Here is a 17,701-nt window from a genome sequence, read left to right as displayed (position 1 = left end):
CTTTGGATGAATCCACCTGTTTTCAGTGGTACAATATTTTGCATTTTATTGATATCAGCAGGCTTAAATTGGGGTTTAAAGTACAGATATTACAAGAGCCTATTTCTTGATAAGGTCCGTGGGAATGCTCATTTGTTCTACTTTGTAGTTAAAGTCCTAAACTGTTGTTCACACTAGCTACATTTCATTTTTCTTTTGCTGTCTTTCTCATGCCATTTTCTTGCCTTTTCTCCCCAGTTTCATATAAGGAATATGTACCCAGGAATGTAGAGGAAGGAAATTTTATCTTTTTCCAAGCAGGTATTGTATCCAGTATACCTGAATCTTCCTCCTAGTCCAGTGGGGAGTGTTAGGGCTGGTCTACACTACGCGATAAAATCGATTTTAGATACGCAATTTCAGCTACGTGAATAACGTAGCTGAAGTCGAATATCTAAAATCGATTTACTCACCCGTCTTCACCGCGCGGGATCGATGTCCGCGGCTCGCCATGTCGATTCCGGAACTCCGTTGGGGTTGGTGGAGTTCCGGAATCGATATAAGCGCGCTCAGGGATCGATATATCCCGTCTAGATTAGACGGGATATATCGATCCCAGAGCAATCGATTTTAACGCGCCGATATGGCGCATAGTCTAGACGTGGCCTTAGATTACTGCCATTTAAGGGCCTGGTTTTGCATCTCTTTGCCTCTGTCCAAGAGAGAACCAGGAAGGGACTAGCAGGGCTTTTGGAAGTCAGGACTGAGGAGCATAAGCCAAGCTAGGTGGGAAAAGTTGCAGTGTGACCCCTGTGTTACACCTGCCTTACGCACTTCTGTTGTCTCCTCACTTTCATGAGTGCCAACATCACTTACCAATTAAAAAAGATTCAGCCATCAATATTTACTTTAAGCTTTATCACCTAAACTAGTGTAAAGCAGGGGTCAGCAATCTTTCAGAAATGGTGTCCGAGTCTTCATTTATTCACTTTAATTTAAGGTTTTGTGTGCCAGTGATACGTTAATGTTTTTAGAAGGTCTCTTTCTATAAATCTATCAAATATAATTAAACTATTGTTGTATGTAAAGTAAATAAGGTTTTTAAAATGTTTAAGAAGCTTCATTTAAAATTAAATTAAAATGCAGAGCCCTCCAGACCTGTGACCAGGACCCGGACAGTGTGAATGCCACCGAAAATCATCTCGCGTGGCACCTTCGGCACACGTGCCATAGGTTGCCTACCCCTGGTGTAAAGTTTCCTAAAATTTCTTATAGGACCAGTGTATGCTGATGTTCTGCCTTTGAGCAGCAACACATCACATCACAAGTGCAAACCAGAGATTTGTGTTTTGTCACCCTGCTATTTGTGGCTTCATGTAATTTTAGTAGGCTTTTTTGGAAACTCTTGCAGGTTTCCCTTTTCTTCTGCTCCCTCTTGCCTTCCTTTTTTCTCTCCCCACTTCCTTTCCCTCACTCACAGCTATATTGATCCTTTTTGATAACTCTTTCTTCTCTAAAATCACTACCCTCCGATGTTATGTGCATGACTATCTTTTGAAGTCAGTATATTTGCCTTAATATTTATAAATACATAGGCTGACTTGGTGGAATATCATATATAGTTCAGTGTATCCAGGCTTGCAGGGTGGAGTCTATATCATATAGCCATTGTTGCTTTTCTCTCTGTTCTGATTCTCTGTGTTATGCTTTATATAGCTTTATTCTTTATGCTTGCCCCCAACACTCAATAAATACAATTTAAAAAACTTCAATCCACTTTAAATTGGACCCTGATGGAAGTTTTGCAGATCTCCATGTTTGGTCCTCACACTTTCAGAGATGAGAGAGCCATGTTCATTTCCCACAAGATATCCCATAAACCACTTAATTCCTCGTTAATTCTCTCCTGAATGTGGACTGAGCACAGTAACTTTTGAATCTGATTTTTCTATAGTCCTTCCCTTTTCAAGTCCACTTGAGGGACTGTTTTTGACTCATTTCCCCCAGTTAGACTAGGAATTGCAGTTGCCTGTGAGTTTCTTATTACCTTACGGAAGGCTCCCTGCAGTGAAGAGTGGATGGGAGGAGGATAGGGAAGCAAATACCTTGTATTTCCGCATGGTCTGACACAGATGAGCACAGATTATGACAATGAGCAGCAGTGCTAAAGCCCAAGCAGGGCTTTACTGTCAGAGAATGCTGCAGCAACATTATAGCCTCTTGCCATTAGTGTCATTATGCCCACAAGGACAAAGCACAGAAATGGGCAAAGGAGTAAAAATCATCTTTGGCGGAACAAAGATTTTTCCCTTTTTGTGTAAAAAGTTTTAATAGTGAATCAATGGATCTCATTATGAGGTGTATTCTTCTCTCATGCACATGCATGTAAATCCCATGCATTTGGAGTGGCATTGCATGCTTCATTCTGGGCTTCAAATAAATATAACCAACATTTATACAGCCCCTTTCATCCCAAGGATCCCAAAACACTCTAACCACACATAACCATTTATGTGCAGGAGTCATCTCACCCACCCCACAACTACAGCCATCTCGGGAGTAGAATATGAAGCTATAACGGTGCACAGAAAAACGCACAACAATTAAGACAGGAAATGAATAAGAATTCTATTGTCATTAGAAATTGAAATGGAACATTAGATTGTGTGGAGGGAGTTTTACTTTCTGAACCAAAACAGAATATAACTGACATTTGGGATTGGTAACTAAACAGTTCACCTAGGACCTGATCCAGTGCCAGTGCAAGAAATTGGGAAAACTGATTTTAATGTGCACACAGCATCTCATTTATAAAGTCTGTTTGGTTTCCCTGAAAAAGAAACTTCCTGCCAAATAAGTCCATTTATTTTCTTCTTATCCCACTGGAGGCAGACCTCGCTGTGACACCACATCAAAGCAGTGTCATTTAAACTAAACTGTTTCCTTGTTTATTTGTAACAGGCTCATTTCATTGCCCTGAGAAAAAGCCCTTCTTCAGGGGAAGCAGCAGAAACTGCTCACTTGGTGGCACAGGCTGCAGTTGCCTCTAAACAATCAGAGCACAAGGGTGAGTGCCTTTTAAAGGTTATGAATAGTTACCATGCTGTCCTGCTTGTAGGAATGCACACTTCAGTAAATGCTGCATACTGCATCACAGTAGATTTAGTCCCTCTTGCACTATTTCTTTCATTTTGCAGACTTTGTATGACTGTGACGTCTTTTCTCAAGGCATACCGGATGCTTTTGATATGTATCACCCTCCACTTAATCCTTTGCCTTTTATGAGCAATAGCTAAATCGCCAGAGAGAGTTACAGAGGCAGCCTTGAAGCCACAGAAGATGTTCTAAACTGATGGCAGGCATTTGCCATTTCTTTCTAACGTGTTTATCCATCTTTTAAAATCATTAGTGAGCTGCAGCCATTGCTGTGACTGAATCAATAAGTGTGCGGCTGACTGCAATCTCTTTGCATTCCCTTCCTGAAAGTCTTACTTTGCAATTTGAAGTAGCTTCAAGCAAGCAATCAGTGTGTGCAGCTGTAGCTATACAAATGTACTGTATCCAACAGCCTTGGCACAGGGTTGCAGTGATCAAATTTTAAAAGCCTGCCATTTATCCTTTTGGGACCCTACCACTGAAAGTTTTTTGTCCGGATTTAGTATTTTGCTATTCTGTTGGGACTCTTTCAGTTCTATCAGTTAATAATAACCTAGTATCTATAGATTTGGTTCTCAGCCAGGGGTACGCGTACCCCTGGGGGTACACAGAGGTCTTCCAGGGGTATGAGAACTCATCTAGATATTTGCTTAGTTTTACAACAGGCTACATAAAAAGCACTAGCAAAGTCAGTACAAACTAAAATTTCATACAATGACTTGTTTATATTGCTCTGTATACTATACACTGAAATGTAAGTACACTATTTATATTCCAGTCGATTTATTTTATAATTATATGGTAAAAATGATAAAGTCAGCAATTTTTCAGAACAGTGAGCTGTGACACTTTTGTATTTTTACGTCTGATTTTGTAACCAGGTTGTTTTTAAATGAGGTGAAACGGGATACACAAGACAAATCAGACTCCTGAAAGGGGTGCAGTAGTCTGGAAAGGTTGAGAGCCGTGGCTGTAGACCATATTGCATGTTCCTTACACTTGAAACATTGTCTACTTAATTTTCTGTAAACGCTGGATGCACAATAATCAGGATGACATATAAGGGCATCCACCCTAAACTCTGATCAGATGAGAGTTCAAAACTGTCATTAAGGTACATTGATGGAGCCTTAAAGCCAGAAGCATTGAGACAGAGCTAGAAGCAAGAGGATTTGACTCCCAAGAGGGATGTTATTCAGTGAATCTGAAATTCACCCGGGTACAGAGAGCTTGGTACAAGGCTCTACATATCACTTAAGCCTCACGTTATAGCCATAAGTGCAACATAGGAGCATAGATCCACATTAGAAAGGTGAATTTCACCCAGAGGGCATTTTAAATGTGAGAATTTAGAACATGGGAACAGAAGTCTATTGTTCAGTTATTGTGAAGTGAAAGCAAGGAGGTTTACTGAAGGTTTAGAAATGACCAGAGAGAACCAGGACCTTGTAATTTATAGAAAATACCTTTATAAGATTTCTGATGGCGCCTGAATGACTAATACTGGCTCAGAGTAACAGATAGGGCCACCTACTCTAAGCCATACAGTGACTATCCATTTCAAGCAGATCAGTTACATACAATGTTTGGGGAGAAGATATTTTGACATAAAATTACTTATGCTCAGTATCTTAGTGGTTTATAAAGTGCTGCTGGTAAGTATTCTCATGCATATTTTAAAAGGCTATTTTAGGTGACCCAAATGAGGAAAGCCATGCAAGACTTTGGGATGGCAGTTTTATAAAAGGAAAACAAATAAGAGGAACAAAAAACTCTTTCCAGCAGTTGTCAGCTATCCCAGCCCATAATGGGCATTAGGAGTATGTTCAGTGCTTCCTCATGACCCTGAATTAACAGGGTTTAATCTGTTTGCCATTCCCTTGGAATGATCTATCTCAACCCTTAACTGAAGACGCCAATTATCCCCTATAGCAGTGTTTCGGCCTGCGCCGCTTCCTGCAGCTCTCTTTGGCCTAGAGCAGCAAACCGTAGCCGCTGGGAGCTGCGATTGGCCGGACCAGTGGATGCGGCAGGTAAACAAACCGGCCCGGCCCGCCACGGGCTTTCCCTACGTAAGCAGCGTCCCAAGTTTTGGAAACACTGCCCTATAGGTTCAGCTATTATTTTAAATCACAAAGAAATTAAAGAGGCAGGAATGTATATTCCTTATGGGGAAAGCAAATTCCTGCAGTCTCATCCTGGTTTACACACTAATCAAATTTGAATACTTGCATGCCCCATCAAGTCTTGCAGCCTTTGAGTCATTACCTTTTCTTTGTGTTTTTCTGCACATTTCTGCTTCAAGTTTTAGATTTCTTGCTTGTAAAACTGAGTAAGAAACTGTGACAGTGTTGTCATTAAAAGTTGAAATATTTTTCATTATACAGAGCAAAGGAAAGAGTTTTGATCTCTTTCAGCCCTGTGGCCTTGATTCTTCCCTGCATCAGGGCTAAGCCTAGTGCCAGAACTGAGGGGCCAGCAGTACTTCTCTCCTGAGTCTGCCAGGGCTGGTTCTGTCCCCAACTCAAGTTTGGATATGCCTAAGGCTGGCTTAACTTGTGCCATATGTTCACTATCTGGGGCATGCCCCTGCCTACCTTCATTCTGCTCCACTGTGCCCCCAGATCTGAAGAGGCTCCTTGTGTTGGGGTTATTTCCCAGGTGTACTTTACAGCTGCTTTTTAATTATGGCCCTTTAGTCTCTGAAGGGGGGACACCGCCAGACATGGTCAAGTTGCTGCTTTGAATGTGGGCATGGAATCCAAAAGTTGATTAATCTACCAACATTTTATGATTAAAAAAATTCTAGCTACAGATTACTAGTCAGCCCTTCTCTGAGCAAAATACAATTATGAAATTATCAATGTAAAGATTTCTTAAGAGCCTTACCTTCTTGGAACTGTTTACAAATATTAATGCACATATGAAGAACTGCCTTAAAAAAGAGTAACAAAAGTGGCTGCTCTTGTTTCAGCCAGATTAGCCTTTTACTGTTAGGCAGAGTGAGGAAAGGGGGAGAAAGTAACCAATTACTGAACAGATAAACATGCTTTAGATCATGCTCTGAAGCTCATGGGTCCTGAGCTCTGGCGAACAACCACTTCCAAAGGTGAGAGCCCTGTGCTGAGAGAGTTTTGCTGTCAGTTATAGGCTCTAGCAACCAGAATGCTCTGGCTGATCTACATTAACGTGATGGAATGTGTGAGAGGTGATCTCACAGGTCCCAGACTATTGAAGACTTTCAAGATAGTAATTAAAATTTTGAACTGCAACCAAAAGCAGTCGAGTTGCCAATGCGTACTTGAGCATAGGTTGACTAATAACTCCTCTCATTCAGCAGGCAGCACCTTTCTTAGCTGAAACTTCCAGCTGTTTTTCAAGAGTAGCCCTAACAATTGCATAAGGTGGCTGTCTAGCCGGGATGTTACAAAGGCACGGCTGCCCATTGTGAGGTCATTTATCCCAGCCCTCACCTACATCACTATGACACTTCATATTTTTGTTCTAAAATACTCTAAGAAAATAAAATTCAAATAAAATAAAACAGAAAACTTGCCAGACCCTGTGGACTATAGTTTACTTTTATAATTCCATGGCAGATAAAATAACATTTCAGATTTTACCTCCCCTACTGGGTACATGCTTTTTGAAGTCACCTGCTTCATACAAGGAGAACTACATAACAGGAATTTTGAGCCTGTTTCCTCAGAACACCCCATCTATATACAGAGTCTAGGGAGGGAAAAAATTGCTCAGTGCCCACTTCAATTCATTTCCACTCTATTGGCCTGCACAGTGATACTAATCTGGCTAGCCTGCCAGTGCAACCAGTGTCAAACTTTATACTAACAATTCTCCCCAGCACTGAAAGGCATTCAGGATATTTGTGTTTTGTTTATAGCTTTTTCCATAAATGATATGCAAATAAAATAGCTTTTGGGACAAAGTGTACTTGAATGTAAACCTTCAAAGGCTGATAGCAAAAACAGAGCTGCACACAGGCAGCCTTGTTTGGAATTGTTTCCCTCTTCACTTTGCAATGCTTGAGCCCTTCCAGGCTGTGTTCTTTAAAAAGTATTTAACTATAGAGTCTGTGCATCACTGCAGACTTGAGACAGAGAGACTTTCCTTTAACTATGCCATTCCTTCCAAGCATGCAGTTGCCACAGGTTAGTAAAAAGCTAACATCAAAAAAACGTATCTGCAGATTTGAGTCACACTAAGTATTACTTCAGAATAGGTTCTATTTATTGTACACTTTCAGATTTTAAATGTATGTAGATCTAATATATATCAAAGGTGCTCTGCTTAGATATGTCTGTACTTTCCACTTAGTTTATGGTATAAATTATGGCTTTGACAAAATATGATATAAATTTATACACATTTATAATTAATCTAATGCTGATACACTGCACTTATATAGCACTTTTCCTCCAAAGATCTCAAAACACTTCATAAACACTCTCGTGCCAGTATTTAGCCATAGATGGAGTTTACCACCAGCTTTAGGTTGCATTCTCAAGCAATCCAACTCCAAGAAGACCCAGTCCTGGCACGCTGGGGACTGCTACCAGCCTCACACAATCCACAGGCACCTCTTAACAGTTTCACACCGGGACCGGGTCTTCTTGGAGTCAGCTTGCTTGGGAATGCCGCCCAAAGCTGGTGGTAAACTCCATCTAAGGCTAAATACTGGCACAAGACCGATAGTCAACAAATACCATAAGGGAAAGTTGAAAAGAACTTTGAAGAGAGAGTTCAAGAGGGTGTGAAACCATTAAGAGGTGCCCATGGATGGTGTGAGGCCGATAGCAGCCCCCAGCACGACAAGACTGGGTCTTCTTGGAGTCGGGTTGCTTGGGAATGCAGCCCGAAGCTGGTGGTAAAGTCCATCTAAAGCTAAATATTGGCACAAGATTGATAGTCAACAAATACTGTACAGGAAAGTTGAAAAAACTTTCTAAACACTAATTATTTATGCCTTAATCTTGTTACTTATTTTACCCATTTTAGGGATGAGTAAACTGAGATTCAGACCAATTAAGTGATTTGCTCAAGATGCCACAGCAAATAAGTGGGAGAACTGGGAACAGAATTCAAGAGTCTTGACTCCAGTCTTACTAGATCCCATTCCCTCCCAAAAGTATCTATATGTATAATACTAATTTTGATACAGTCTTCAGATATTTATAGTATGTTCATACCATGAACATGTTCATATTCAATATTATTGATTTTCAGCCTTTTGTCAGAGATCATATGTGGTAAGGTGAATTCATTTCTGTGATGACCCTACCTATTATGAAGTGGGTGATTGTCACTTAATAAGGTACATATGGTTTTGTTCCAACCAGACAATAGCACTCATTGCAATTGCATTTCCAAATTAAGATAAAACCTTAGATACTTCAAACTAACTTCAGTAATAAATTTTCACATTTTAGTATGTTATATGGGAAACCTGTCAGGACTAATTAATATAGTGATTTTCTTACTTTCCAAACATTACTTTTTCCATTTATAAATCACAGTTATGTGCCTATCTGGATAAAACAAATAAAAACAGTAGCTTTGCAGTTATTTGCACTAGTGAAGAGATGGTGATGCCATTTTAGCATTAATGACTCACAGTCTACTGCTGGGATTTTCCAAAAGCTTAAAGGAGTTAAACACAAAACTCCCATGGAAATGTAATGGAATTTGGGTTCCTAGTTCCCTTAGGCTCACTTGAAAATCCCCGCCTAACGTACCTTTTCATTATCACACATACCACACATGGCATTTTTTGTTGTGTTTTGTTTGGTTTGTCAACATTTTGCAGATACTCCAGTCAAAATGATCCACTAGGAAATACTTCTCTCTGAAAAGAATTTAAGAATATAAGAACGACCATACTGGGTCAGACCAAAGGTCCCTCTAGTCCGGTATCCTCTCTTCCAACAGTGGCCAATGCCAGGTACTTCAGAGGGAATGAAAAGGACAGGTCATCATCAAGTGATTCATCCCTTCTTGCCCATTCCCAGCTTCTGGCAAACAGAGGGTAGGGACACCATCCCTGCCCATCCTGGCTACTAGCCATTGATGGACCTATCCTCCATGAACTTATCTAGTTCTTTTTTTAATCTTGTTATAGTCTTGGCCTTCACAACATCCTCTGGCAAAGAGTTCCACAGGTTGACTGTGTGTTGTGTGAAGAAATACTTCCTTATGTTTGTTTTAAACCTGCCGCCTATTAATTTCATTTGATGACCCCTAGTTCTTGTGCTCTGAGAAGGAATAAATAACACTTCCTTATTTACTTTCTCCACACCAGTCATGATTTTATAGACCTCTGTCATATCCCCCTTAGTCGTTTCTTTTCCAAGCTGAAAAGTCTCAATTTTGTTAATCTCGCCTCATATGGAAACTGTTCCATATCCCTAATCATTTTTGTTGCCCTTTTCTGTACCTTTTCCAATTCCAATATATCTTTTTTGAGATGGGATGTCCAGATCTGCACGCAGTGTTCAAGATGTGGGCATACCATGGATTTATATAGAGAAATATGATATTTTCCATCTTATTATCTATTCCTAATAATTCCCAACATTCTGTTATCTTTTTTTGGATTAGGATTAAGGATCACCTAGTTTGCAGGTAAGGGCCTACAAGTTGGTATCACGTGGGGTGCAATATTATACTACAGAAATTCCTATTGCTCACCTTATTTTAGCACTTCTAGATAAACATTATGCCACAAATAGTATCATCTGCTAAAATGTAATTTTTTAAAAAATTCTCTGGTTTCTTAGTGATTTTTCATTAGTGCTGACAGGTTCCCTTGTGCAAACTGTAAGCAGGAGCTAGATTCTGGATTTCAATAAACACTTGGACGGTGCTTTTTATTCAAGTATCTTAAAGCATTTTACAAATGCTGATTAAGCAAGCCCCACAAGTTAGTGAAATTGAAGGCAGAGAAGTTCAGTTATTTGCCCACTCTTACACAGTGAGTCAGTGACAGAGATGGGATTAGAACCGAGAAGTCTTGACTCACTGTACTCTAACAGTATAATTTTACAGACCCAGATTACATGCTGTGTAAAATTTAACAGATTTTTAGATTTAGACTTTCCCCAGTTTGTAACTGACCCTGTTGTCAAATTACATCAGTGAGAGAACGTCTCTATTTTATCACGTGTTGATAAACGACTCCCAACTAAATGGGTCACAAAGTGGAATAGCCACCCTTCACATACTAGCTTATTGAACAGTGTTGCTGTTTACAGTGTGTTGCAGTTGTAGTCACAGTGAACTGCATGCGTGGCACTTCCCTCCCTTTTGCATACCTCCTGAACAAAATGGGAGGAGGGCAGAGAGGCTGAGCTCCTTAAATTAACCTTGTAATAACTAATGGCTATGGAAGTGATATTAAAATAGCTGCTACTCAGGATGCCAATTACAGGCTAGTCCAAATGCCAGAGGTTAAGAAAGTGAGCCAGCGCCCTATGGAAGACTAGATATCAGATAACTGATGAATCAAGAACAGATTTTAATGTTAGTAACAGGACATCTGGCATTCGCTACAATTCTATTGTCCAATGATGAATTTAAACCAAATTCCATATTGATTGGCCTTATTCTTAGTAAGAGAATAGGTGCAAGGTGTCAGATGTGCACAAATTCCGGATTTGTGTCAGTGCATATTGTACTTTATGTGCAAAGAAGGGACGCGCTTACAGCCCTTTCTTCAGCCATCCCTCCAAAATGTGTCCTTGTATGTCAAAGTACTTCTGTGAAATTCCTAGACTGGGGAGGGAAAAGCCACATGTGTCTGTTGACGTACATGTTATAACATAGCACATAAAAGCAGAGGACCTAAAATCCTGATACAGGAAAAATTTCCAGTGGCACAAAGGATCAGGCCCATACAAACCAGAAGTGACAAAATACAAATGTATTTTCTAACTGGACAGTTATTGCACATTTAGAGCCAAGAAACAGATAATTTAGGGAGGGAGAATTTCTCTGGCTTTCCCCCCTACAAATAAATCACTACTTCTCTTCTTCCTTGCACATAGGCCCTTTAAAGTAATGTTGTTAGGCAGAAATAATAAATGAGCAGCAAACATATTTTTCTAATGGAAATCCAAAAGGAAATTTCATGAGCACCTTTAAGAATATTTATCTTTGTACAAGAAATTGTGCTTCAATTGTCATAGAAGTTATCATACAAACTAACAAAAGTAGGAAATTAAAGCAATATTTAGAAATCATTTACTCAAAATGAAAAGTTCCTTACACTCATTATTTATTATTGTTAAAAGTGAAAAGACTTTTTTTTTCTTTGCACAGCTAATAAGAACATAAAAATGCCCAGTATCCTGTCTTCCGACAGTGGCCAGTGCCAGGTGGCCCAGAGGGAATGAACAGAACAGGTAATCATCAAGTGATCCATTCCCTGTCGCTCAAAATAGAACAACCATTTAGTTTTAAATCTAGGCAGTTGCTTCATATGTTACTCTTATAAACATCTGCATCCTATTTCATTTAGATTTCTAATAGAGCTGGTTGAAAAAATTGAATACTTTGTGAAATTTTTGATGAAATTTTTGACTGAAAATTTTAATGAAAAATCAGATTTTGAAAAATTTAGACCAGCTCTTGAGTCTTATCTGGCACTAATGAGGGCCAGATTATGGAGTTCTTGCACATCATGAAGTGCCTTTATTCATTTGAGTAGGCCCCACTGAATCCAGCATTTCACTTGGATCATTTGTTTCTCACGGGGTAGTGTGTGCTAAATCTAGCATAGCATCTTCCTGGTGCAAGTTTACAGCTATGGGCATGACGGTGGCAGTGTAAAGCAGGGCTAAAGGGCTCACCTAAATGAATGCAAGTCTAACATTTCAAGGAAGATCATGCAGAGCTTACAAAAATGTATGCCGAGACATGTGATCCTAAAGCTGGTGCAGGGATTCCCGGATTGTGAGATGTGAAATTTTTTTCCCCTCTAGTCGGCACTGGTGAGGCCACATCTGGAGTACTATGTCCAGTTTTGGGCCCCACACTACAGAAAGAATGTGGACAAATTGGAGAAAGTCCAATGGAGGGTAACAAAAATGATTAGGGGACTGGGGCACATGACTTATGAGGAGAGGCTGAGGGAACTGGGCTCATTTAGTCTGCAGAACAGGGGCGACTCCAGGCCCCAGCACGCCAAGCGTGTGCTTGGGGCGGCAAGCTGCGGGGGGCATTCTGCCGGTCTCCGCGAGGGCGGCAGGCAGGCTGCCTTCGGCAGCTTGCCTGCGGAGGGTCCGCTGGTCCCACGGCTTCAGTGGACCTCCCACAGGCGTGCCTGTGGAGGGTCCGCTGGTCCCACAGCTTCAGCGGACCTCCCACAGGAGTGCCTGCGGGAGCTCCAAAGCCACGGGACCAGTGGACCCTCCACAGGCAAGGTGCCGAAGGCAGCCTGCCTGCCGTGCTTGGGGCGGCAAAATCCCTAGAGCCGCCTCTGCTGCAGAAGAGAAGAATGAGGGGGGATTTGATAGCTGCTTTCAACTGCCTGAAGGAGGTTTCAAAGGGGATGGAGGTAGGCTGTTCTCAGTGGTGGTAGATGATAGAACAAGGAGTAATGGTCTCAAGTTGTAGTGGGGGAGGTCTAGGTTGGATATTAGGAAACACTATTTCAGTAGGAGTGTGGTGAAGCACTGGAATGGGTTACCTAGGGAGGTGGTTGAATCTCTATCTTTAGAGATTTTTAAGGCCCGGCTTGACAAAGCCCTTGCTGGGATGATTTAGTTGGGGTTGGTCCTGCTTTGAGCAGGGGATTGGACTAGATGAGGTCTCTTCCAACCCTAATCTTCTATGATTCTAAATTTTTGCAAATGGAATCTGTAACAGGGTGTTCTATACCCTTTAAGGGGGTGGAACTTGGGGCTAGCACTGCCTGATTCTTTAAGGAAACAGGTATTGAAGAGCGCAGTGGACTGGCACCAGCAGTTAATCAAGTAGATACCTCTTTAACATGATAACATCCAGCAGGTAGGTAACGCTCGTGGGGGGAGCCTGGAGAGGAGAATTGCAGGAAGGCATTGAGTCAGGAAGGAGGCTCCTTGAGATGGGAACCAGAAGCAGAAGGGAGATTGTGCAAGAAATGCACATTGGAAAATATAATCCCAGCTATAGATACAAAATGATGGGGTCTGAATTAGCTGTTACCACACAGGAAAGAATTCCTGGAGTTACAGATATTTCTCTGAAAATCTCTGCTCAAGGTGCAGCAGCAGTCAAAAATGCTAACAAAATATAGGAAGCATTGGGAAAGGGATAGATAATAAGACAGAAAATATCATATTGCCATTAGATAAAGTCATAGTACACCCACACCTTGAATACAGTGTGCAGTTCTGGTCGCCCCATCTGAAAAAGGTATGTTAGAACTGGAAAAGCTACAGAGATGGGCAACACACATCATGGGGGTATGGAACAGCTTCCATCTGAGGAGAGATTAAAAAGACTGGAACTGTTCAGCTTGGAAAAAAGACAACTAAGGGGAGATATGATAGTTCTATAAAATCATGAATGGTGTGAAGAAAGTGAATAAGGAAATATTTACCCCTTCACGTAACACAAGAAGCATGGGTCACATAATGACATTAAAAGGCAACAGATTTAAAACAAACAGAAAGTACTTCTCCAGACAATGCATAATAAAAAAAGAAGCAGATAAGTCTGTGGAGGATAGGTACATCAGTGACTATTAGCCAGGCTCTGGGTTTCCCTAAGACTCTGACTGCCAGATGCTGGGACTGGACAACAGGGAATGCATCACTTGATAATTGCCCTCTTCTGTTCATTCCCCCTGAAGTAGACGATAGGATATTGGACTAGATCAGGGGTAGGCAACCTATGGCACGTGTGCCAAAGGCAGCACGTGAGCTGATTTTCAGTGGCACTCACACTGCCCGGGTCCTGGCCAATGGTCCAGGGGGCTCTGCATTTTAATTTAATTTTAAATGAAGCTTCTTAAACATTTTAAAAACCTTAATTACTTTACATACAACAATAGATTAGTTATATATTATATAGACTTATAGAAAGAGCCCTTCTAAAAATGTTAAAATGCATTACTGGTGCTCGAATCCTTACATTAGAGTGAATAAATGAAGACTCAGCACACTACTTCTGAAAGGTTGCTGACTACTGGGCTAGATGGACCATTTGGCTGATCCAGTATGGCCGTTCTTATGTTCTTAGGCTATTTGCATGGGTAAATTTCTCAGCATGGTTTGAGGGCTCTGCAGTCTGGCCCTGAGAGAGTAATATAGGTTAATGACCTCCAATTTCAAGTATGTGTTACATTTATTTAGATCTGGCTGAAGTATTTTCAAGAAAGCATGAATGCTTTTAAAGAAGCTGAAGGGCTGGAGAGTGCTAAATGCCTTGGAGCTGTGGATGATTTCTGTCAGTTTCTTATAGCCACTGGACAACAGGAGGTAAGGAATTTTGGAAGATCACTCTGTCTTTATCCATTGACACACTTTATAAGTAGGGATGTGTATATTTTTTTGCTAGAACCTTTCCACAGAAGTGGTATAGCTCTCACAGTCAGCTCATGATAGAGATGATGGTGAAGAAAGAGGAGACTAAAGAAATAATACATATTTTCTGTTTAGAATAATTAGGGTTTTTTCCATTTGGGAATTATTGTAAATAGCTCATGATTTTTAGAATGATGTTATTTGCCCTTTTTATAAATAGTTTGTTTTCATATTGAACTCTGTGATCATTCACTATGTGCTATATATCATGAATGGAAAGTGATTGGTCACCTCAGGCACATGATATTGTTTGTTTCCTGATTGGATGGTCTGAGCTTTTAGAAATAAAATTCCCTTTTTCTGTATGTACCAGGAGTCAATAACCTTTGGCACGTGGCTCGCCAGGGTAAGCACCTGGTGGGCCGGGCTAGTTTGTTTACCTGCCACGTCTGCAGGTTCGGCCGATCATGGCTCCTACTGGCCGGAGTTCGCCACTCCAGGCCAATGAGGGCGGCAGGAAGCGGCGGCCAGCACGTCCCTCGGCCTGCGCTGCTTCCCACCCACCCCCATTGGCCTGGAACGGTGAACCGCAGCCAGTGGGAGCCACAACAGACCGAACCTGTGGATGCTGCAGGTAAACAAACCAGCCCGGCCCACTAGGGTGCTTACCTTGGTGAGCCGCATGCCAAATGTTGCTGACCCGTTACATACCAGTATTCATAATTGTTTGAATCTATTGTGCAAGTAAAAACAGATCTTCAAATTGTCTGGGAGAGTACTTCTGACACAGGTAATCTCACTAGTATTTGCACTATGATTTATTTTTGAATAATAGCAGCACCCAGAAGCCCTAGTTATTGTGCTAAGCACTGTACACAAACAGAAAAGAAGTCCCTAATCTAAGCAGTATTCCCAACATGCTTGCTTCCGGCTAATATGGTTGTGAATGAAATCTCAGTCAACTACACTTTTTGATAGAAGAGCTTGCAAATATCAGCAAATTGAATCAGCAGGCTTTATGCACAAAGACATTCACAAATATTTTTGTAATATCCTTTTGTCTATATTTAGGGATCACTAATACAATAATAATATTTTAAAGCCCATTGAAAACAATGGGACGCTTTGCACTGAATTTAATGGACTTTGAATCAGGCACTATTAATATATATATGATGGGCAGAGAAAGAGAAAATCTTTGACCTAAAAAAAACAAAATAATTTCAGTAGTTACACTAGTAAGACACTAAAAAGAGTCCATTCTTTCTTTTCACCAATTTCTTTTTGAAAATGAACCCAGAATTTCACTATCTGAAGGTTCTCATTTTGCGCACACAGTTTTTGGTGCCTGTTATTTCTTGTCTCACATTTAACTAAAGAAAACTTGGCTCAGATAATAGACCACACTCAGAGTGTGTTTGTTGTTTGTAACTGTAATAAAGAGAAGTGATTTTCATTGTTATATAACAACAAACAGACGTTATCTTATATCCTATAGCAACTGATGTTGTTCTCCTTCCCTGACTCATTTTTAATTTTTTTTTTTGGCCATTTTTCCTTTCACAGAGAGCACCAATAAAGCTAAAATATCCCTATTTGGGTATCTCAGCCTGGAAGTAGCAGAGACATACTGGCTCCTAGGAGGAACAGAACTGGCACAAGGACACACACATTTGGCATACAAGAAACTTAAGAAGGTAAAACCATAAGCTTATGAATAGGCCAGGATAAAAGACATTTTTTTGTACTGGTAGGTTATGCCCTGGCAAAACTTTCTTTGGCAAGCTGAAGCCTCTTTATAATGTGATCTGCGTGAACAAATATAGCACCCTCTAACCTAGTGTAGGGAAACTGACCTGCACAGAGTAGCTGCAGAATTAGGGCAGTGCAAAGGTAAGCTTTAAGCCACTCTCACACATCCATCCCTGGCTCGCACACTGTGCAGTTTGGCCCCACTAGACAGGATCTGACCCTAACACCTGCACTTTATACCTCAAGGAGAAAGTTAGGCTTTTAGCTCTGCTATCTAGTATCATGCAATGTTTAATTCATGCCTTACTTTGTCAGCACTTACTAAAACTTTCCTGTAGTAAGAAATGTATATTCTCCTGAAAGGGTCCTCTGCATCCTTATGAACCTTCACACATTCCCTGCTTTTCCACCCACCTCCTTTGAGTCTCAGTACTGAGGCTACCAGTTGTCTGTTAGACTCAAGACAGTCTTTGAAATCCATTCCTTCTTTCTCAGATGCTGGTAATGAAAGGAATTCTTCTTCCCCTCTGCCTCAGCACGCAAGAGTTTTTGTCTGGGTTTATATTTTTAATCTCGAATAACCACTTCTACAAAGAATTTTTAATTGTAGTGAACTAAACCAAAATACTGGTGCTTGCCTGTGTATATCAGTATTTGCCTTCCAAAATCATTGTTCTACTTTTATTCTGCTAGAAGCACAGCATAAAAAGGAGAAACACAGGTTGTGTTTTTAAGGGCTTGATCATATACTTCTTGAAGTCAATGACAAAGTTCCCATTGACTTTAATACTGCAGAATGAGGGTCTAAATGCATTAAATCAGTCTTTCTTTACAAATTTATAAAGAAGCATCCATGCTGCATTAAAATCAATGCTAAGAAAAAGGCATTGACATGTAGGACATTATCACCTCAAAATTTAGGCAGACGTCTCAAAAAAGGATTCTATGAAACAGTTCTCTGTTTGGGGTTAGAAAATTAATGGGATGATTTTAATGTGTTGCCCATTTCTGAATTTCACAGGAAAATTGCATAGATAATAGAAAAACCAGTAGTTGTTTTGTAGTACAGAACATACATTTCAAACATGGAAAACCAAATACGCTATTAACATGCTTTAAGATGTATGCAAGTGAAGCAGGTGTTTTTAACGTTTTCCCTATATTCGATGCATACCTAGAAAAGGTGGCCTCTTATTTTGCAAATGCAGTTTTCACTCTGCCATTTCCAGGCACAAATAAGTGCACATGCAATTGATGTCCTTTAAAGCATTAAGCAACCTAGTAGTTCCCCC

General features: G+C 40.5%; 1 protein-coding gene across 1 annotated transcript in view; it reads left to right on the top strand.

Moving 5' to 3' along the window:
• Positions 1 to 17,701, top strand: part of TTC23 (tetratricopeptide repeat domain 23) — a 68,643-nt gene that overhangs the window by 23,344 nt on the left and 27,598 nt on the right. Inside the window, 2 exon segments of the mRNA XM_075069095.1 lie at positions 2,941 to 3,229; positions 16,239 to 16,354. Coding sequence (XP_074925196.1) covers positions 2,941 to 3,229; positions 16,239 to 16,354 — 405 coding nt within the window.

This window comes from Chelonoidis abingdonii, chromosome 9 (genome assembly GCF_003597395.2).
Source record: "Chelonoidis abingdonii isolate Lonesome George chromosome 9, CheloAbing_2.0, whole genome shotgun sequence".
In the NCBI taxonomy this organism is placed as follows: Eukaryota; Metazoa; Chordata; order Testudines; family Testudinidae; genus Chelonoidis; species Chelonoidis abingdonii.
The sequence above is the reverse complement of the archived record's forward strand: the minus strand, read 5'-3'. Positions and strand labels throughout refer to the sequence as shown.